General features: G+C 30.7%; 4 protein-coding genes across 7 annotated transcripts in view; 2 read left to right on the top strand and 2 right to left on the bottom strand.

The window, feature by feature from the left end:
• The first annotated feature begins 1,872 nt into the window (after window positions 1-1,872).
• LOC122536367 (mitochondrial inner membrane protein OXA1L) lies at window positions 1,873-3,954 on the top strand. Its single transcript, XM_043668683.1, has 8 exons — window positions 1,873-2,060; window positions 2,142-2,316; window positions 2,402-2,479; window positions 2,591-2,920; window positions 2,979-3,058; window positions 3,138-3,398; window positions 3,464-3,635; window positions 3,705-3,954. Exons 1-8 carry the CDS (start codon window positions 1,998-2,000, stop codon window positions 3,866-3,868), a joined length of 1,323 nt encoding a protein of 440 aa, XP_043524618.1. The 5' UTR covers window positions 1,873-1,997; the 3' UTR covers window positions 3,869-3,954.
• A 42-nt stretch (window positions 3,955-3,996) lies between these two features.
• On the bottom strand, window positions 3,997-5,452 carry LOC122536368 (MIP18 family protein galla-2). Of its 4 annotated transcripts, none has more exons than XM_043668687.1 (4): window positions 5,377-5,452; window positions 4,515-4,638; window positions 4,339-4,436; window positions 3,997-4,266 (listed from the first exon to the last, which is right to left on the bottom strand). In XM_043668687.1, the coding sequence occupies exons 2-4, from the start codon at window positions 4,633-4,635 to the stop codon at window positions 3,997-3,999; spliced, it is 489 nt and encodes a 162-aa protein (XP_043524622.1). In that variant the 5' UTR covers window positions 4,636-4,638; window positions 5,377-5,452. The 4 variants fall into 4 exon arrangements, with proteins under 4 accessions (XP_043524622.1, XP_043524621.1, XP_043524620.1 ...); XM_043668686.1 differs by lacking the exon at window positions 5,377-5,452 and adding an exon at window positions 4,724-5,070; XM_043668685.1 differs by lacking the exon at window positions 5,377-5,452 and adding an exon at window positions 4,728-5,070.
• On the top strand, window positions 5,398-12,913 carry LOC122536365 (HEAT repeat-containing protein 1). The gene is made up of 7 exons (XM_043668681.1): window positions 5,398-5,539; window positions 5,629-10,268; window positions 10,489-10,806; window positions 11,032-11,486; window positions 11,737-12,187; window positions 12,347-12,538; window positions 12,593-12,913. The coding sequence occupies exons 1-6, from the start codon at window positions 5,398-5,400 to the stop codon at window positions 12,515-12,517; spliced, it is 6,177 nt and encodes a 2,058-aa protein (XP_043524616.1). The 3' UTR covers window positions 12,518-12,538; window positions 12,593-12,913.
• The window catches only part of LOC122536366, a 29,213-nt gene continuing 19,084 nt past the window's right edge, over window positions 12,654-22,782 (bottom strand). The window contains exons 7-9 of the mRNA XM_043668682.1: window positions 16,012-16,194; window positions 13,813-13,897; window positions 12,654-13,255 (exon numbers count right to left, since the gene is read on the bottom strand). Of these exons, the coding sequence (XP_043524617.1) occupies window positions 13,186-13,255; window positions 13,813-13,897; window positions 16,012-16,194 (338 nt within the window). The 3' untranslated portion in view covers window positions 12,654-13,185. The remainder of the gene's footprint in view (window positions 13,256-13,812; window positions 13,898-16,011; window positions 16,195-22,782) is intronic.

The following is a 22,782-nucleotide window of genomic DNA, read 5'->3' as shown; positions in this document are numbered from 1 at the left end:
TTCAATTTCCTCTGCCAGTGAAGTTATTGGAAACACGGATTCTAAGAATCGTGTGACCTGATGTAAACGAACGTGTGGCTGCGTGCTTAGTCCTTGGATATTATGTACGCTGCTGAACAGTATCGCGGAGAAATTCGGGGAGGTCAGACGTATATTTCAAAATCTATGTCAATTTAATAAAGACTAAAAATCTTTAAAACCAACGCCGAGTGATAGTGAGAGTCAAGTTGTGGTAACAGGAAGTAGTGCAAAGGAAGAAGGTAAAGAGAAGCTCTGTTTGGGAACATTTTCGAGAAAAAGACGATACAAAGGCGGGATGCACGCATTGTCACCATGAATTTAAAACTAGGTATGTAAATACTACTGGTTTATTACGCCATTTGAAGCATATACATCCAAACATAAGTACATATGTACTAGAAAAGAAACTGAATCGACATAAAATTTGACACATGTACAAAGTGATACGCGAAAGATTGTTAAACCAAAAGATATAACAAAAGGTATTGCTCGAATGATGGTTCTAGATCTGCGACCTTTCGATACAGTTAAAGGCGTGGGCTTTAACGAATTATTTAAGCTTGTTCCCAATCCCTTCCCAAATCCCAACTCTTTCGGGAATCCCGAATCTTTCGAGAATCCCGATAAACTCGAGAATCTCGAAATTTTCGTGTTCCCGATATTTATATCGGGTTCTCGCACACCTCTATTAATTATCATTTGAATTTCGTGGCATTTTCATAATGCTTCACAGTTCTTTTCGAAATCAATTCTGTATAAAAGAGAATCAACATTTTCAAATAAATATATAAAAAGAATTGAAAGCTCATAATATAAACCAGCAAGTGTTGCAATTGAAAAAACAACGAGAGGGAAAAGAAAATTTACTTACATAAATCTCACGAAGATGATACATCTTTATATCATTTTCGAGGATAAACTAACACACGTTTCGACGTAACGCAATAGATTCGAGTCATTTGATTGAACTAATTTGGCGGAGTGAGAGTTTGAAAATGCACGAATAGAATTCGGCTAATGAATACAATTCTGAAAAAATAAACATATGATTCTTACAATTATTAAAATCATATAAATTATTATATACCATATATAGCTTAATTATTAACGTGAATTATTGTAATGATGATTATAATGACAATAATTGCAATATACTGAATAAAACAACTAAGCATTACATTAATTTGAAGCGAAAATCTGTTATAAATCAGAATTAATGTATCATATTTCCATTCATGAAAAAATATGAAGCAATACTTACTGATCAAAAATATACTTAAAATAAAAATATTTATTTATCATCGATATTAATAAACTTGTTACTCTTATTGATGTAGCACGTAAATTTCTATAACAAAATAACACATTAAATGCCGAACTAGTCATTTATTTATTACAATATCATGGATAAAAGTACCATCTATGCTATAATATAGGAATTAGAGGTAGTTGATCAACTAATGGTTCATGTTTAGCATTTCAATTTTCTTTGCAATTTTTTTTATTTGTATAGCATTTGAAACTTGATTGTTCAAAAAATTTTTTTGGATTTATTTGAAGTTGAATAGATATTAAATTAAAGGAGGATGAAAAAAATTATATAGAAAGCCTTCATTCTGATCTGACAATCTTTTGACATGTAATTATTAATTACTATATAGTTAATACGAATCATGAATAATGGAATTAATTATATAGCAAATAATATAAGTTAATTGACTGCGATTAATAATTTTATTTTTAACTGTTTTTATTCTTTAACTTAAATCTAAACCGCAAATGAGGTACATATGTACCTTAAGTTGGACTTTCAACTAGAATGCCATCTGGAATAGAGTATAGCAACTTACGATATGATGATCTTTTTCAGAAGATACAAAAATTACATACATGTTCATATAATATAAAAATCTTTGTGATCCGATCTACTTTTATCATAATATAGAATTAATTATTACTAGTGTATAAACAAAATCATGTTATTACGATTCTGTGTACGTGCTAGTAAAAAATTGTTAAATACGACTACAGTATTTCAAGTAAGTAGAAAACTTTTTCTCGTAGAGGTTATATTATATCATAGTTTACTATTTCAATGATGAGAATATGAATGTATCTAGAAAACAGCAAAATGCCACCTTAGTGGTTTTGCTTATAATATAACAAACAGTCCGTTAAGAAGGGATTGTATATTAAATGTACATAAACTTTCGAAAGTTCAGAAAATTTATCTCATTCGATATGAGAGCACAGTTAATACAACAGTAAAAGAAACAGTACCAAATATACCACCAGGTATGAAAACTTTTGTAATATCTTTAGTGTGATATTTTTGAAAATATAATAATAAATGTGATGCTTCATTCCTTTTAACTGTCAGGTTCATCTGAATCACAAGCACAAATAACAGATATAGGTAATGCAACAGTACAGAAAGATCTATTAAGTGAAATACCAGGTAATAAACACATTGTATTGAAATGCATTTAATATATTTGTTTTTTAAATTATTTAATAATACATAAAACGTAGAGACATAATTGGTATAATTTTTTTGTATTTTTTGCAGATCCACCTGTACCACAAATACCATTGCATGAAGAAATCACAAAGATTATTAATTTACATCCAAATGGCGAACCTACCTTTGAAAGTTTAGGATTAGGTGGATTTGGTCCTTTTGGAATTTTCCAATCATTTTATGAATTACTCCATATTAATTGTCATTTATCATGGTGGGCAACAATTATATTAACTTCTGTAATTCTCAAACTTGCAACATTTCCATGTTCAATATATGCACAGAGAAATAGTGTCAATATGCAAAGAGTTCTACCACAAATGGTAAAACTTCAGCAAAATATGACTGATGCAAGGAGATGTGGAAATACACATGAAGGTATATATCAAATAATACAATATATTTTTCTAAATAAAATTATTCACTTATTTTTTAGCTGCTGCATATGCTTATGAACTACAAGAGTTGCTTAAGACAAACAACGTCAAGGTGTTGCCCGTTGCCAATATTGTAAAGGTATTTAGTTTTATATGCATATTATATAAACACGTTTCTAATAATTTAAATATTAAGATTTATTCTTACATATTTACAGATATCCGCACATTTGCCATTTTTCTTTGCTTTAAGAGACATGGTTACTAAAGTAGAAAGTTTAAAGGAAGGTGGACTTTGGTGGTTTACAGATTTAACTGTTCCTGATCCATATTATCTGTTGCCATTAGCTTCAACTTTAACATTGTATGCTGTCACCACATATACATTAAAATCTGCAGGAAATATGCATCCATTGGCACGACAGTTGTTCAAGGCAATGCCAGTTATTTCATTTGTAATTGCAATGAGATTTCCAGGAGTAAGTATTATTAAAATTTATTTTTATTAATATGTATTGTGAATATTAAAAAGAATTTGTTTTAGGCCATTTTGTGTCACTGGGCTGTGTCGAATGTTATAACTTTAGCTGAAAATGAAATATTAAAAACAAAAAAAGTAAAAACATATTTTAATATTCCTCATATAGTAGCAGTCCCAGAGTCACAGATTGTAACTAGACATCAAAAGAAAGGCTTCAACGAAGCATTCTCTGAAGGTATCTTTAAATAGATATTTTAAACATGATATAATTTTAAATTTATTATATGTATAATTTTTATTTTAGCTTGGACTAACATGAAAATATCTAATAAGTTAGCAGCACATACACACGCAGATCAAAAACAATTTAATGACGCAGCTAGAGGTCCATTGCAAAAGACATATAAATACAATCCAGTGCAAACTTTATCAAAATCAACAACATCAATGTCAGCAATGAAAAAATAAAATTTTAAGTATATACAATTTCTTTATTTAATTAGTTATAAAATTTTTATTGTAATAATTTAATAAACTAGAAAATAATGACAAAATATTTTTGCATACTATGGGCAACTATTTTAAAATATATAATATTAACATTTTATACCAATACACTGATTGATCACTTCAAGTAGGTGATTATTTTCAAGAGCTGCTGCTACTCTTTCTTTGTCAGCCAATTGTTTGTTTACTGCTGCCTCTGACATATGAGTACCTGGTGTAATTTCAACACTAACTTTAAATCTTGGAGGTAGAACTCGCAGTAATTGTACTCTAATTGATAAACCAATTAATGTTGCCATGCTACAGTGTGGTATTGTTGGAGTAAATTTTACACATACTTTGTTTGCTTCATTATCAATCTAAAATAAAACATATCAGTGTTTTTAATAATATGATTGATGATATATATATTTTATAATACGTATATTAACCAATATATAATATATTACCTCGATGAGACTTTGCTCTACTACATTCAATTCTTCTAATGTTAAAGGATGTTCAGGATCATTGATATTCCTAATCAAATCTAGAAATTATATGCTATAAACAAAAGATGCATACAAGTTTAAATGCAAGAAACATTATTACATATATTAATACAAACCAAAAATTTCACGTGTATCAAATTCGTCTATAATATCTTCGTCTTCATCTTCTGCAGTAATTTCTCTTTCATTTATTTTTTTATATAATTTGGGATTAATATTTTCTAATGTGTCACCCATTTTCTTCATAAAAAAAACATTACATATCGTAAGTAAGTCTAATAAAATTATTTTAATTAATTTATATACATATTAATTAGAGTTTTACAAACAATAGTCAGGATATATGGTAATAAGAGTAATCAATTCGTTTCACCTGTCCTTAAATACGTTAGTTATAAATAGTTACAATTTTTAGTAGTAAATATGATCATTTGGCTAACATGCGTGTTACTTTAGTGTTTTAACCTAATAAACTACAGCCACAGACGAGATATGTTTTGATTTTAATTTTTATCACTAGTAGTGCTGCAGTGCAAAATCTGCTTGAATCGGTACGACAGGATGTAACATGTAAATGATAATACAGTTTCGACTCCAAAATTGTGTCCGAAAAAATACATTGCATGCAATGTCTATTCATATACTTTGTCTATGCCACAACCAATCATTTCCGACTACGATCTTTTCAACTTCCTATATATTTAAGAATCCTTTCAAGTCAAGTGTGAGAGGATTCTAAGAATTAAATAAGTTTTTTTTATTTGTAGTATTATTTAATATTTAAATAAATTTTTTAATATTGTATCAACGAAGACTTCATTGATTTATATATTTATAATATATAAAAATAAGGTAAGATATATATAGAGTGTAGAAGTAATACATAACCTAACCCAACCTTTACTTCTATATTATAAACCTAACCCAAACCTTATACTTCTTTTTTATATTTCGTTTTTTATATTTTAACTTACAAACAATTTTAATTGCAGTTTGAAAATGGCTACATCTCTTGCAGAACAACTAAAGAAATTAAAAACACCTCAAACAAAAATACTACAGCAGGATAAAAAACGTGCTAGCTTGTTATTTGATCCTAGAGAAGCTGCTAATTTAGACAAAGAAACAGTTCTAAGTATAGGTAACGTATTTTATATATTTCTTTATATATATATATATATATATTTTTTTTTTTACCAAAACAACTAGTATTGATTATTTTTTGCATAGGTCAAAATGGATTGCAAGAGTTGATTAAGCTATCAGATGTATTTTTAGAATTTAAGCAAACTCTTTTTGCACAAAGTTCACTGAGCCTTGAACGTGCTATACAAGACATTAAAGTTAACAAAAAATTAGATGGAGAGATTGAGAGGTTTCTCATCTTTTTATCTCCTTATTTCTTACTTAATAATGCCCATAAAGCTCTTGAATGGTTAATATGTAGATTTCGCATACATGAATTTAATAGAGATCAATTTTTACTTTTGATATTACCTTATCATGAAACTCGAATGTTCGTTAGGGCATTGCAATTATTAGATTTATCTGATGAAGCTGATAATTGGCATTGGTTAGAACCTCTTCAAAGGCCTGGAATTCCCTTGGCTTCTATAACATTAATCAATCGTCTTGGTTCCAATAATGCTTTGTTAAAATTAATTTGTAATCATGTAACTACTGCCACTAGAATACATTCAGAGCGAGCATCTTCTTTAAATACTTTATATGCATTTTATACAACTTCAATATTAGGAATTCTTGATCAATTATCTACTATTTCTGATGTACAAATGGGTCATATGTTACCAACTATTTTGAAAGGCTTAGAAAGTTCTATCTCCGATTTTGTAGCTAGCACTTATATGATCCTAGCAAAATTAATGTTCAAAGAGAAACTGAACAGTGAAACCATGGAGAAATTACTTTTGAAAATATTTAAAAAAACATACTTAAAAGAGGAAGCGTTGCTCTTGTTATTTGTCTTGTACAATGTACCAGTTCATCCGCTGACTAGTGTCCCACAAAGTCTTGCTACACGACTATCAGAATTGTCCTGGTTCATTGAACTCGCAATCAAACTTCAGTCATCCAACGTGAACATATTAAAATTCATTGTACCATTACTACAAACAAGTTGTCGCATGATCGTGGGTAATCCGCCAGAAAATAAATTGCAGAAAATGGTGAATGAAATATTAACACGAATAAAGCTGAACAATAGTGGAGTGGATACCATCTTATGGAACATATTGCAGAAGGAACTCCTTTCAAATGACATGACAAATGAGGCGAGAGATTTCCTAATAAAATTATATCATACTTTTGAAAGAATGTATCCTGAAAGATTCGATGATTATTTGAAGGGATTAATAAAACATAGCGATATAGACAACAATTCCAAATTGGCGTTACAGTTTGTCACATCTTGGCATTTTGGAGCCAAAGATACGCAAGAAGTCGTTGGTATACTTGATAAATTGATTCATATCAATCCAGTTCAAAGAATTATGGGATTGGAAATGTTGGCTAATTCTAATGTAAATATTCCTGAAAGCTTTCAAGAAATGATGACAAACACGATACAATCTAGATTTAGCGATACAGAAGTAGATGTTATTAGAGCTTTGCTCTCTATTCCTACAGAACGTCTAACAACACTTCTATCTACAGACATATTGATCGATGAATTAAAAGTATTACTATCTACTTGTCACAGTAGTAGCAGAAAAATACTAGCAAAACCGGCGTTGAAAATCCTCTTGAAACTCTGTGGAGCTGGAGATGATACTAGCGTTTTTATTATATCTTTGCCATATTTGTTTCCAAATGATAATGCAGACGTAGATATTGCAATGGAGGTATTAAGATCAAATTTTGCCAGGAACAATATTTACATGCAGCATGTACAAAAAGATTTAGGAAAATCACCGAATGCAGAAGCAGTTTCATCAACATCTTTTCACAACATATTAAATTGGGAATTATTACCTCCAACAGACAGCATATTGAGCGTTATGAAGCAACAAATCTCTCATGGTGATGCAGCTTCCATGTTTTTCAATCTAATTTTATTAGGTTCCGTATGTAGAGTTCCCGTTGGGTCGTTAGAACCGCAAATAGCTCGAGAGGTAATAGAAATGGCCACAGCGATGATCAAAAAATTCCCACAAGTGAAATTATTACAGAATTGCAATAATATTACGGGAAATAATATACAAATGGCCATTGAATTGACTTCTCAAGGTGTTCTACCATTACAAGTAGGTACTTACGTTTTGGAAATGGTTCACAGGCGTCTTAATCTAAAATCAAATCCGATATTTGATTTCGAGAATAATCAATATCGTAGTAATCTGATTTTGAGGCTTCTTGAGATGTTTTTTGAAGGAATAGACAATGTATATTGGTGCAAACATTATTCCCGTTGCCTACAAATATTTTTCCAGAGACATTTCTCCACAATCAAGGATCTTATCCATTTTCTTTCTCAATTATATATAAAACCTGTGAAGATACAAACGTCCTATCACTGTTTGAAAATAACTGAAGTGTTGTTGAATCAGTGCAAATGTACTCAATGGGCATTTGACGATAAAATATTTGTCACGAATTTGTTGCTTTCATTAGCTAGAGAGAATAATGAATGTCGAATAATATCATTAAAAATTCTTAAAAAGCTCTTAAGCGCTGCTCACTTAATGGTGGATCCTTTTCCTTCTTTGCTGCAAGAACTTGTCGTCAGAAGTCCAGAAATATCTTTAGATCCTGATCAATTATCTTTGTCTCTTTATATTCTGTTATCACCTGATCCAGATGTATGTGGACAATTGAAGTCAGATTTACGAAAAAGGCTTCAACAAGCGCAACAAATGTTATTTGAAATTGTTACCGACCAAGAGACTCCTTTGCACATTAAATCGCAATTACTTGATATTCTGGTTTACGTCAACGGACCCACTATACTTCAACAATTGGTTCCTCTTGGATTACAACTTCTAAAAATGCTTCAAACTGATCCTAAAAATAAGTCTGCAGGAAATTTGTTGAAAAACATACTTCAGAGATTCAATAGCACAACAATAAAGGCGCTTAACGTTGAACAAGTATGGAAATTATTTGAAGCCAGCATAGAGGAACATAAAATTGAAATAATCACAGAATCTAGAACGCAGTATCCGCCAAGTGTGATTCTTTTAAAACAAATAGGAAGTACTTTCTTTCAAGTGGCTGGAGAAACGTCTAACGATCTTCAGAAAAGAATTCTATCTAAATTAGTAGACATAGCCACCAATTGTGAAATAGGAAATGTTATTTCTTCAGCTAATAGAGCGATAAGGAAGATTCGCGTGAATGCACAACTCATAGTCGATGAACTTCAAATTATGAAAAATCTTAAGAATGCTGAATCAAATGATGCTAAAATTAAGAATAAAAAACGACTCAGTCATGCCCATGCTTTTCCCAATCCAACTATTATCAATGGAAGAGAATGGAAACGCGGCATGACTCTCTTAGAATTCGTTCAACAAGCGGATAATATCGAACACGAGGAATTACTCTATCCAATTTTATTTGATTTGCTGAAGACATGCCTCAGTTTCGAGGAACAGAGTCCTATAGAATATATGAACCAACTATTATTATCCACCATTCATCGATTAGCAGTGAAGAAGCTGCCTATTCGCGATGCCCATCTTCAAGTAGATTTAATCACACAGTGCATTAGAACTTCAAGAAATCCTCAGACTCATCATCACGCTTTATTAGTTCTGGTAGAGTTGTTGAAAATTGTTGATATACGGTGTGCTCTTTACACCATCATGCCTATTTTCACATTTATGGGAAGTACTGTGGTTCGCCAGGACGATGCTTATTCCATACAAATAATCTCGAAGACTATCGAAACTGTGGTACCCATAATAAACGCGGCTGAGAATGAAACTCACGCTTGCGAAGTCTTAAGAACGTTTATCGTTTCATTACCAGATATTCCAGAACATAGACGAACTCCGTTATTTGTAAAGTTATTACAATTATTGGATAATCATTTTCATTTATATTACTTATTGAGTTTCGAGAGTCACGTTCTGTCGAGAACCATGTCTATTACAAATCAGAAGACACCTGGACAAAGATTAGAATTCGCTTTGCAGGTGTCCCAAGAATTTCCACCTACAAAACTTATTCAAGTTTGTGTGAAATTACTTCAGTTTATGAAAGAACTGCCTATAGATATTGAAGAAGAGGAAGGTAGAAAAGCTGCAATGTCTTTTAAACATAAATATATTTTTGATGTTGGCACTAACAGTCCTAAACATTTAAAACATTATAAATATACCCTGATTCAATTTTTAAGTAATCTATTATCATCGCCTGATTTTATTAATAAAGTTGCTGAACTCAATGTTACCGAAGTAAATAACGTAAGACCATATTATGATCAATTGATCGTGGAAGTAATCGTACTAATTCAAAGTACCTCGAAGAATGCCGATAAACATCATGGAAAACCAACTGCAAAATATTGGAAGGTTCTTTTGCATCATTTGTATGATGTTCTAGATTTGATGAATAACTTATTACCGAATGGAATATTTTTGATCAGTATCAAACGTTTGATAGAACACAATCTACCGACAGTAAAGAGGAAAGCCTTAGAGCTTCTTAATACACGTCTTCAACAAAGAAAGTTTAATAAAGAGAATCATGAAGAATTGTTACAATTGATTGAATCTTTATTGAAGATAATACCAGCAAAAGTAAAATCTGAAACACAGGAACAGGAGATTGTTCAACAAACTGTTTTGATTACTATAAAATTGCTGGCGAAATTGTTGGCTAGTGATTATCCTACATTATTCAAGCCGGTGAGTCAATATATACTTCTAAATAATATTATATTCAGTACTTAGTATGTAAATATACTCAATATTATAGCGAGTAATATTATAGTAGTAGACTATTTATATATATATTATTATATATAATTAAATAGATTAATAAATAAAATTTTTTATTATTTTTCAGATATTTTATTACTTACTTATTATTATTTGTTCAAATATAACTTTAATATTTCATTTACAGATACTTGAGATGACTACCGAACTTTTAAGTTCAAGAGAAGGGCCAGTATTAGGCAGCGCTGCTCTTTGTGTCGCGGAATTATGCAGTTCTATGCGTATTCATGCAATACACTCGTTGAACAAATTTGTACCAGCGATCCTGCAATTGTTAGAGGATCACTGTAATCAAGATATGCCGGACGTAGTAGCTGTCAGTATAGTTAGCGCATTACAAAAGATCGTCGAATCTGTAGGAAACTTTTTGTCTTTGTATTTGGATCAATTACTGTTTGAATTAGCAAGATTAAGTTCTCTGTACACCGATACGGAACATCAAAAGGTATGATTTATTGGTATTGATTAATATGAACAAAATGAAATGTAATGAAAAGATAATGACAGCAATAGTCAAAATAACAGTAGAAAATCTAAGATGATAATCTTTATTTTAAATCAAATTTACTTAATTTTAAATGAAATACTTTTCAGATATTTTTGATAAACTCTCACATTTGCAAAATGGCAATCAGTATCTTTAAAGATTTTTTATTTATCATTTCCATAGATTGGCATCATGGTATCACGATTAAATGCAACAACTCAAAAATTATCTTCCTGCATACCTTTGCGAATACTATTACCAGCTGTTAATAGAACATATACAACATTACTAGCGAAGAAATCATATCAACGTGTTCCAGCACTGATGAATGTGCTAGTAGAATCATTCAACAGCGCTTCGCCAAATGATATAAACGCAGCTATATCAGATTTAGGCACGTTTTTCCTGAAGGTCTTACAATTTCGTGAAGATATTTCAAATACTGAGAATGATATGGAGATAGATGAATCGGAATTAACGATGAAGGATGTAGTGATTATAGAAAAAAACGCCAGTAAAGCATTGGTTGCTTTAACATTGAAATTGAGCGAGACTACCTTTAGGCCACTTTATTATAAGCTTTACGATTGGGCTGCTAGAAATCCACAGCATAAGCAACGAAGTATCACTTTCTATAGGTTTGTTTATTAAATAAATTATTTTTTTATTTTAATTGAAATAATCAAAACAATTGAAGAGCTTTCAATTTTTATTTGGTTTTTGGGTTCTTTTAACTTCAATATTTTATAAATATCGTTATTAATGTAATAGCAGATATTTCTCTTTTTTTATATATATATATAAAACTTCATACATTGCAATGTAATTATATAATTTTAGAAGTTTTGTGTCTTTGAACTAAATATAAATTTTGCATATTTATTGCAGTCTTTCAGCTAATATAGCGGAGTGTTTGAAATCTCTTTTCGTTCTTTTCGCTGGTCATTTTCTCAAGCATGCAGCAATGTTGTTAAGTAGTAATAATCCAGCGCTTATAGAAGAACCACAGGAGATGACTCTGCCTCAAGAATCCAGCAAAATTGAGTTGATAGAAGCTATTTTGTTGACTCTTTATCGAGTCTTCAGTTATGACGCTCATAATTTTGTCAATCAAGAGAGATTTGAAATACTGGCTCAACCAATTGTGGATCAATTAGAGAATACTTTAGGCACCATAGAGGATTATGAGAAGAGGGCAAATGAGTTAATAGTACCTTGCATAGCAGCCTTTGCCAGTGCCATTCCCGACGATTCTTTACACAAACAATTAGTGTATCAGACGCTGCTGAAGACAAGACACTCGAAACCATATGTTAGAAGTGCTGCTTTGAACGCATTGGTAAGTAAATTTTTTTTATTTAATTAATTAATATTGATCAGTTAAAGTTGATTTGTTGTATTTTATTATAACTCGATGCAATTGTGTCAAAAGTGCTATTGAATTGAGTAAAAGTCCGTAAAATGAGGTTAAATTAATATTTTATTTCGTATAAATAAGGTTGAAATTGTAAGGAAGCTTGGCGAAGATTTCATGCCACTTCTACCAGAAACTATACCTTTCTTAGCCGAATTGTTGGAAGACGAGGATGAAGCTACGGAGAAGAATGCACAAAACGCAGTACGCATTCTAGAAGAAATTCTAGGTGAACCTTTGCAAAAATATTTTTAATTTAATTTGTAGAAATATTTGCAAAAATATTTTTAATTTACTTTGTGGAAATATTTTGTAAATATAAATAAATAAATAAATATAAATGTTATTTTTCTACAAGAAGAATTTAACAAAATATTTAGAAAGACAAAAATATTATGAAAACATCAGTTTATTCTTAACTTATTCACAATTTGGACGAAATATAGAATATATTATTTCCTTACATTATAATACATTATCGTAATGTACGTGTACGTGTGTATGTGTGTGTCTGAATGTACGCGTAGAATATCGTGGCAGCAGATAACTAGGCGCCTGATTTTTTAAATATTGACAGCAATTATTACGAGCGGCGACGAGCACATTTATAGTCTTTTCTTCGAGAGCATCTCCGAATTTCGTACGTGTAGAAAAACATTTTTAAACTATGCTCCTCAATTGAAGAACGTGTGATCAACGAAATCGAATGAACACAAATTCGAGGATCCCTCGGTTGACTCGACGACAATTCTTCTTTTTAAACATTGAGAAGAGAAAAAATAACTGTCGATGCCTCTCGACGATCCTCTCTTTAGAGATCCATTTTCGTTCGGAGATCATCCTTGTAGAAGAAATGCAACGTAGGCCTTCTCGCTGATATTTCTGGCTGGCACCGTGAATTTTATCATCGATTCTTGTGTGAATCATACTTGCGGCACCTCGGCTGCGTTACGCAAAGACATTTCCTCACCCTGCTCCATTGATGGAACTTTCCTGCAAACACAATTAAAATTAGAATATTTGTTGTGAATTACACCAATGTGAAGTTCATACATGACATTACTCTTTCAAGGCATTTAATCTTTTTAAGTAATTATAATTATTTATATCATAATTATAAGAAACAAATTCAACATGATTAGATATCATATGAATAAGTTTTAAAGAGTCGAAATCATGTATGAAACAAAATTCTCATTCAAAAGGAAAAAGTCTTTAATTTGTTCAACAAAAAATTAAAAGTTTGAAATACTCAAGAACTAAACAGAATGTTGCCTTATTTAACTGATCATTGCCATTCATACTAATTTTTGAAATTAAACTCATATACAGAACCTCTGATATTACTGACATGTCTGAATATATTATCTGTTGTCTAAAAACATATCGTATTTGTACCTCAATGAAAAGACTTACTGAGGATTTGAACTGACCAGAATGATCGCAATGAATAAACGGTTTGCATTATGTGTACAAATAATCAAGGTCAACAAATAAGCAGAAGAAAATTATTAGCACAATTACACAATTATTATTCCATTTTTACTCACCTCTTTCTATATTGAAAGATAATGTAGACGATGATGGCATTGCCAACGAACAACAGGGCAATTAGGACGGTCGGCAAGACAACATCTATAAAATTGGAAAAGCATAGATTAACAGGTGCATTGTGCCACGTGGGGATTTTCGTTCTCCGCTTTTGCGATTCGCCATTCTACGGTTCATGCCTCCAAGAAGCGTGTGGCATAGTGAACTTTGCTCTTACGTTGACTAATCGTTGAAGTTTGCCATTCGCGTGCACCAACGTTTCCGCGCTCTGATTGCCTCTTAATCGACCGGCTACGATTCCAATTACCGAAATTGATTTTTCATAATAATTATATCATATTTCTTTACTGTATATCTATCATCAAGCTATCTGAAGTCGATAAATTATAATGATAATAGATCAAGAAGTTCTTAATTGGCAAAGAAGATCATTGCAAATTATTAGCAATTCCAAATAATTTAATTTTTAATCTCTGATATAATAGAGAAGGATAACTTTTCATTTTGAAAATGAAGTCTCAATTTAAGTTTCATCGTTTCTCGTCTCATTGTTAGTTTTTTAAGATTAAAAAAAAGAGAAACTGAATGAAACTTTCTATGGCAATGGTTGGTAGCAAGTCGTGGAACATATTGAATGAAGAAAAAAGATTATTGTTGATATAAAGTCCATTGATTGTATAATATTTTACAGAATTTTTTGTACACAACGAAAAAAAAAAAACCTGTTGGATAACATTCTACGAGTTGTTGGATAACGTCTTTAGCATTAGTGACGAATAGAATATTTTTATATTACATAAGTATTTCATAAGATTAAATAAGTATTCCAACGGATGAAAATTCAATAACTTTCTTCAATTTTCTGTTGTTCAATTATGACATTCATGACAGTCCGTCATTCGATGCAAAATCGATATTCAATCGTTAATCAACGAACAAAGTTTATTACTACTTATAATCAAATCCAGTACTTTACATTTCTTTTTGTAGAATCTTTCATAATCACAATTCCTTCAAAATTTCCATATAATTAAATATCCAATATTTTTCCAAATTTCAATATCAATTTAAATTTTATTTTTCAAATTTAATTGTTAAATACAAAATTTCCAAGTTGATTTCTATTAAATTCAATTTCAATCAAATTCATTGAAAATTATCATATTTTATTTTTTAATAGTCTTACTTCCAATTCAGATAAGATCCGATGTAATCCGAAACTTTGTTCTGCTATATTCCTATATAATTAGATAAAACTTTAGTTATATAGGAATTTATAATGAATACCAGAAAACGAGCAAACGATGGGAACTCGGCAAACGTAAACAGTGATAGTGAACGGAAAAGTTTTCGCATTATCTTGAAACTAATTTTAACAGAGGTGAGCAAGTCTAATGGACTGCAAATTAGAAAATCAGTAAATTACGTTGCTTGATAATTCATACCAGGAATTTTCAAGTGATTTTTCGGACAAGTAATAACTTTTTCTATAAAATGGCGTATATAACTTATTTAATTTATTTAAAGATGTAATTGTTAAAACAAAAAATTTTTTAAGATTCCATTATCGACTGCTGTGTGTTTAATAAATAGCGTGTATTTTTTATACTTCATTGTAAGCATAAAAGAATCATATTACAAACGATTTTAAAAAAGGAGGAAAATAGAAGAACGAAGAGAATAATAAAGTTTGCATGTTTCATTGAAATGACATGTATCATTATAGTATTACGCAATACACGTATCTGGACAATTTTCAAACATCAGTTCACTGATTATATGACGATTATATCATCGGAATTCTTGGACATGTCGATATCGAGAATCGCTGATCACACATAACGTGATATCGAAACACAACCTCTGTTTCACTATTTTCCGTTTTTGCATTTTTTGCACTTTTACAAGAACATGTTGAATCACCGTGTCACAGTTCGCTTGTAAAAAAGGATGATAACGATGAAGAAAATTGTCCAGAATTGTCTAAAACACTGACACATCGAATCAGTCGATTTATCTACAAACTATTCTTGCGTCGCAACGATCATCTTTCTCGGCGAAATTTTGAAATATCACGGATAATTCGAGTGAACTCGTAATTCCACGAATCACAGAAGCGATTGGACGAGATAGAAGAATTTATTTAACAAGTCCATTCAATGCGTTGAAAAGAATTTGTTCAAGCTTGGTTTACTAACCTACGACGTAGTCTGTTTGCTTCATCATGGCTGATTGCGCCGAATCCATAATGTTCCCGTTGCTAACAGCGACTGCGTCCTCACCTCGACCAATCCTGACCCCTGCGCCAAGGATATTGTCCCCTGAAAGATTGGATATCCGATGATGCTCCTGTTCCGTCTTCAGGATCACCGCTGACGTGGCTGTCGAAATATGAGATAAAAGAAATGACTTCGTTGCACGAGAATATTTTAATCAACGACTGACTACTTAAAGCAAATTTTATGACCTTGACCCTTAGGCTTTATATACATGTATATGCATGAACTGTATATGAAAATTTTGGAGACAGATAAATTGAAAACTATGAGATTTTGAATGTAAAATTGTTACGAAATTAAATAAAATTGTTATTTTAGGGGAATATTAACCCTTTGCGCTAGCAGCTGGTTCACAGATACGGTAGTTCGAGTTATGGATGCGATAGTAGTGTTTCGCGCCAATTTGTTGGAGATATCGATTTTAAAAAGTTGTTTCAATTGTTTGTATTTTTTTACGTATATGTACAAAAGATTAAAATCTCTTTGAACATGATGTCACCTTTTTGATATGTCATCAGTGAATTGCGGATGTTTATACAGTTTGATATGCACTAAATACATATTATGCATTATTATATGTATAAAATATTCAATATGCATTTATTACGTGTATGAAAATCTGCAGTTTAGTTATCAGATAACTTTTATGATAACATTGAATTATAAAAAGTAGTTGTGCAAATATTTTGTTTAAACAGTGTAGATATCAGTTCTGAAGAGTGGATTTACAGTTTAAGCAAACATAAAAAGCAAATATTATCGCTGATATGTAGAGACGAAAATAGAAAAATGATTGATAAAGTGACTGATAACAAGGGAACATGGATGATACGAGGGTCTCAGAACTTTGTTGACAGTTTGGAGTTTCATATTCGTTAAACTCCGTAAAACAAAATATTTCAGAAACTTTCTCAATCATCGACTCTCCATTCGTGGCAGAGGATCAAGCAAAAGATAAAAACTTCTTCATTGCATACAATACAGAGATCACTAAAAATTATTTGAACAAATGAATTTTCCGATAGAAAGCTTCTAATCGAACTTTCATGTACTGTTCATTAGTAATTCCTAATAATACTTGTAATTCTTGTTACTAGTCTTGATACTATAGAATAGAATAAAAATTCTATAACTCAGTCTTGATACTGTAGAATAGTATAGAAATTCTATAACAATATACATGTTAAAATAACAATACATAAATAATGAAAAATCTCTATACAAGTCTTCCAACTAAAATACTTGAAAACGCATAAGAAAATGTATAAAAATGTCAACAGTCTGAGAAAGACGGAAAAAGAATCTCAAAAACATAGATTATAAAAGCCATGATTTTTTCGATGTTTTGTGCGATAGAAAAAGAAAGGAAAAGAAAAATAAGAAACACAATACGTGTGTAGCAAAGAAAGAAAGAAAAGAGAATTTTCTGTGTGTATTTAGCAGAGAAGTAATACAAAAAATTCTTTTTCTGCCGGGTACGTTTTACGATGGTGACTTGGAAACTTGGAGACAAACGGCCAGCTCTCAAAAATGGCTTCTGTTTTTAGAGACTGATTGTGGGAGTATCATGCCCTCGAAAACGCTCCTCCGATAATATCAAAGTTAGAACGGCCAAGCCCCATAAAACACGTTTACGCTCGAGCCGATTGCCGTTTCTTTTCATAGAAACATGTTCCAGGATGTGTTCACGTGTGTGTTTTCGGTCGTGAAGAATTAACATCTACAACTAGGATTTATATTTCCTCGGTGAATCATGTGGAACGTAAATTGTACGTTCTATCATATGTTAGGGGGAAGAAACAAGGTCAAGCAGAATTAGAAATTTTCTCTACGAATTTGAAGCTTGAACAACTCATTTGATTTGATACCATCGACTAAAGACGTACGTGGTTTTCTAATAAAAGTATATGTTGATTAAATCATATTGAAGATTTTGTAATAATTGAAATTGACGGAGATAAATATCTGATTAGTATGTACTTGTTTCATTTCATTTTAAATGATCAAATCTTATTATCGGAAAAGAAAACGAAGACGAGAATACAATTTATTTTTGCAAAGGGAGGAAGAAAGAACACGCATTTCTCGTCCGTATCTGTTATCAAAGTCACCAGTTCCATTGTGGAAGGAATGTAACTTATCCATTACCTTTAATTTTAACCTCTTTGAAATACAATACACTTTGCAACGAATATAATTTCTTAAATACATAATATGGAGAATAATAAAATTCAAGGTTTACCAAAATTCATTAAATAATCTAAAAGAAAGGAAGGAAATCACAGTTTTAGAATTTTACCTCGTCTATGAAAGTGTCTTACAGTAAAAATACAAAGGGAATTAAAGCAGACACATCGCTCTGAAAATACACGCTTATTGTATGCAACTACTACCGACACTATAAAATTTTACGTTGCTTGAAATGTTTTCACTAAAAATACATCTGTATCTTCAAAAATAGCGAACATAACGTGTATTTTACTTTCGAGTCTAATTTAAACCAATATAACAAATTAATCACCAAAATAGCAAGAAATCATCATGAAATAGTAAAAATTATTACTTCTTTAAAATACGCGAACAATAAAAAATTGGACGATTCTTGTTTTGGAGAAATGATTTCTTAGATTCACGAAATGGTCACGGTCGTACGCTATACATTCTTTGTCTTTCGATCACTACGTTGTTAGAGAGAAAATATTCACGACAAATGCAGCGTAAAAGTATATATTATTATCAAACAACGGAAACGCGAATTCGCAAGCACGATAAGCGATTACTTTGCAGTACGTCACTTGGACGATCAATATTTCGAAAGGAACTGATACCAAGTACAAGGTGAACGACTAATGAAAAATCATAAGTATTTTTACTTTATTTACTGGAAAATTCTCGATAATTTCGAGTTTTATTCTTATCTGAAATTAGAGTTTGATATTTTTCGTACGAATTTCTTTAATCTTATTGGTTGCAGTGGAAACGATAAATCGTTTTTCAATTTACTAATTATCGAGATTTAATAAGAGAATTATTATCAATATCTCGGATGAATTTTAATTTTCTTTTCTCTGCACTAAACTCAAATATTGATTTAATTTTAAATTTACAAAATGAACATCGTTCCCTAGCAACTAGAGTTATGATAATACTATAAATTCATGATACATTTGGTCGTTATTATGTACATGAAATAACATAGATTTTGGATTTGTTTCAGTGAGCAAAATAATTTCTAGAAAATTCTCACTTTATTCACTTTTCAAAATAGACGCTTAGTTGATCACGATTGAAATGCAATATTTTCCAAGTGAAAAAGAGAGAGAAGCAACAAATTGTGAATTTTTCTGTTTATTTCGCATCCATCTAATTTTTCTGTTACAGATACTATGAAAACATTTGCAGTGAGCCACGATTTGAAAAATGATATTTGTCGTTTACAAATAAAATTGTAAGTTTCTTTAAATTGTAAACTACGATTAATATTATTCAAGTTCAAAATAAAATAGTTACTGGAGGGATAAATTATTAGAACAGGAACAAAAATTTGGTATCATTAAATAGCCTTTAGCATTTCTATTGTTGTCGAAAATTATATTTGTTTTTCTCTTCGAACGAACAACGTTCTAAATTATTTTTCTAAATTATTTTCAGTGACGCGAATCGCGTTTCTGTTTTTATTACAAATAAATATATATTTCGATTGTCTTTCGCTTGATTCTCGGTAAAGTTAAAACCAGTTAGTTCAAAGAAATTCAATTATCGAACTATGTATTTACGTGATCGCGAACTGGTTTATGTTCCGCGATGTTTAATAATTTAACGACTCGTGGAATAGAATATGAAGAATAGCTCGAGCGTGCAAAGTCCATTCGGATGACTCGACACATAGTCACGATTGGCAAAAAACCAATGAAGTAATAATCTTCTAAATTTTTGCGTTATTAAAACTGAGAACATCGTGTTCATTGTTTTTTTTTTTCTCTCTCTTTCGTCGAGATCAGACATTTACAAATCATGTATTGTGATTTTCAAAATTTAATTAAGACTATTGTTTTTAAGGTAAAAGTATTTGATATTCTTTTTATTGGAATCCGAAAGAATATAGAAGCCGAATAACGATATCACATTTCATTCGAACGGTATCATACCAATTTTTAATTAAAAGATATGAATGCGTCCTTATCCGGTGTAATTTATCGATAGTCGAACTTCTTTGCAAGAACATCGATTGACCCAATTACACTGATTTTGTACCATCGCTATTATCGATCGCTCTATTTTCATCATATTTATCTGTAATTAATTGAAACATCTCAGCTTCCTGTTAATTGATTGGACGATTAAAATTTATGTTGTTTAAAATAGAAAATGTAAACTCGTTCGTACGTCATCATACATGGTGTATTACATGAATCGAACTTGTTTCTATTTTTTATTTTAATACTTCTATCAAGTGATATTAATATCTTTCTCATGTTCAAGTTTAAGACAATTTTCTTTTCGCTATAGTTATTTCTACTTCATTTAAACGAATTATGAGATAAATTAATTAATCAATGAATTTAATAAAATAAATTTGTTTGAATATATAAAATAGAAGCGAAACTTTTCTTGCATGTAAGTACAAACTGTAAAATTGTGATATAATTTCGCATTGAATTTTAATATATTGCTTTCTTCCTTCTTTTTTCCAAACGTTTACCAAATTAACAAAACCAGTTTTATTAATTTTAAAATTTTTATAAATACATCCGGTCGACAGTTTAATAGAATCATTCGTCAATCGATTAATTATATTGACATGCCAACAGATGAAATATATATCTGCAATCGAGAATTATTGACAAAATTGTGGCATCAGATTATCAAATATTGTCTTGTCTTGCCTTCTCTGTCGTATCATGCACCAATGCTACTGCAGTAAAGAAACATTCCCGATTACGTGAGAATCGAACGATTCGTTATCGCTGTTCAATGTGGGAAGATTTTGATGAACTGTTGCTCTGACACGGGTCACTGGATATCGACGCTTCATTTCACTGTAACCATTTTATTTTTCCGATCCACGATGGAGCCACGCGTCGTTCACGTTCCTATTCTTCGAACAAGGGAGCGATGCTTAATGAAAGTCGTTGAAAATCGTTAAACGGAATGCAAATTGTGAGACTTTCAATATTAATATACATTAAAATTTACTCGTGACTAAATTCCATCGAATAAATTGAAATATAAAGAAATAAACTGAGCTCTTATTAATAAAAATTATACAAATCTGATAATTCTAACATTACGAAATTATCAATTTGCGTAATAAGATCATTTATACATTATTCTCGCAAATGGATTAAGTAACCTATTTCATGAAAAAGCGTCGATAAGAATTTTTCTGTAGTCTTTGAATATATTAGTCTTCAAATCATAAAATAATTACTCGTACAAAATTTTCAAATATTGAAACGTATGTGCAATTGGCATAAATAATGTTTCTATTAATAATTCTCAAAATATCTCCAATAGTCTTCAAAATAGTCTTCAAAACATCGACAGGCGGACGAATTTATTGCGTAATCAAATGCCACAACAAAATCATAAATTTTGGTCTGTTATTTAAATAATTAAACATTACACCGTTCGTATCTTACAGCGACAAACGAATGACAAAACAAATATATTTTGACCACTTTGGTATTGAAAGTTATTTTTAAAAAGTCGAGAGCAAATGAAGTCCACGATATGAAGATTGATAGCTTAATAGCGTATGAAACATAAAATAACAACGATGGGGCGAACTTTTGATTTTGTATTATTGAATGATAAGATGAAATTAGGTATAAGTATGTACTTCAATCAACGATATCGCGTTCTCACGTTAGGGTGAACTTATAAAATAAATTATGCGATAACGAATGCACAAAATAATCGCTTGAAATTACTTAAAATACTAATGCGAATTCATAATTTCTTTCTTTTATTTAACTTACGAGTAATTAGTTTATTATTTTACATTTTTATTCATTTAGAGTTTGATGACGTAACTTTGTTAACTGAACGAACAAATGCAATCTACGTTAATAGGAAATGCAATTAGCAACCCTTCCGTTTTCAAGATAAATGAGATAAACTAATTTAAACCTCACCCGAATGAATCACATGATATATTGTTGATTCTCTGTATGGTTCTACATGTCAAGTAATCATAGTTCCTCGATGCAAATAATTTTAAATAGTTTTCAAACAATTAACCGTACTATTAACAGTTCATATAATAGGCGATCGCCAATTTTTCTTACTACCTAATAATTACACAAATGACACGAGTAATAATTTGAAAACAAAGTTGTAGGATCTAGGTGAAAAAGAAAATAATAATAACAAAGAAAATATGAAACCTTTCTCTCAGAGTCGATAAAAATCGGGAACAAAATTTCGCTCCAATCGAAGTGTCATATCCAAATATAAATAAAATGAAGTTCTACAGTATCTTCAATTAGAAAATAAAAATAACACACGAGACAAACTGTATCTAGAAAAGTGTACCTGTCCAATTAGCAGATGCAACTCGTGAAGCGAGAAACAATTCTTGTCACTGACTACCGAACGAAACTTTCGATAGGACCAATTAAAGCAATTTGAAGACAGTTCAGTACAAGTTTCGGGTAAGTTGCGATTCATCGACCAGGTTCCACGAGG

Source organism: Frieseomelitta varia, unplaced genomic scaffold (genome assembly GCF_011392965.1).
Source record: "Frieseomelitta varia isolate USP_RPSP 00005682 unplaced genomic scaffold, Fvar_1.2 scaffold_825, whole genome shotgun sequence".
Taxonomy (NCBI): Eukaryota; Metazoa; Arthropoda; class Insecta; order Hymenoptera; family Apidae; genus Frieseomelitta; species Frieseomelitta varia.
Note: the sequence above shows the minus strand (reverse complement) of the source record. Positions and strands in the feature narration are given on the sequence as shown.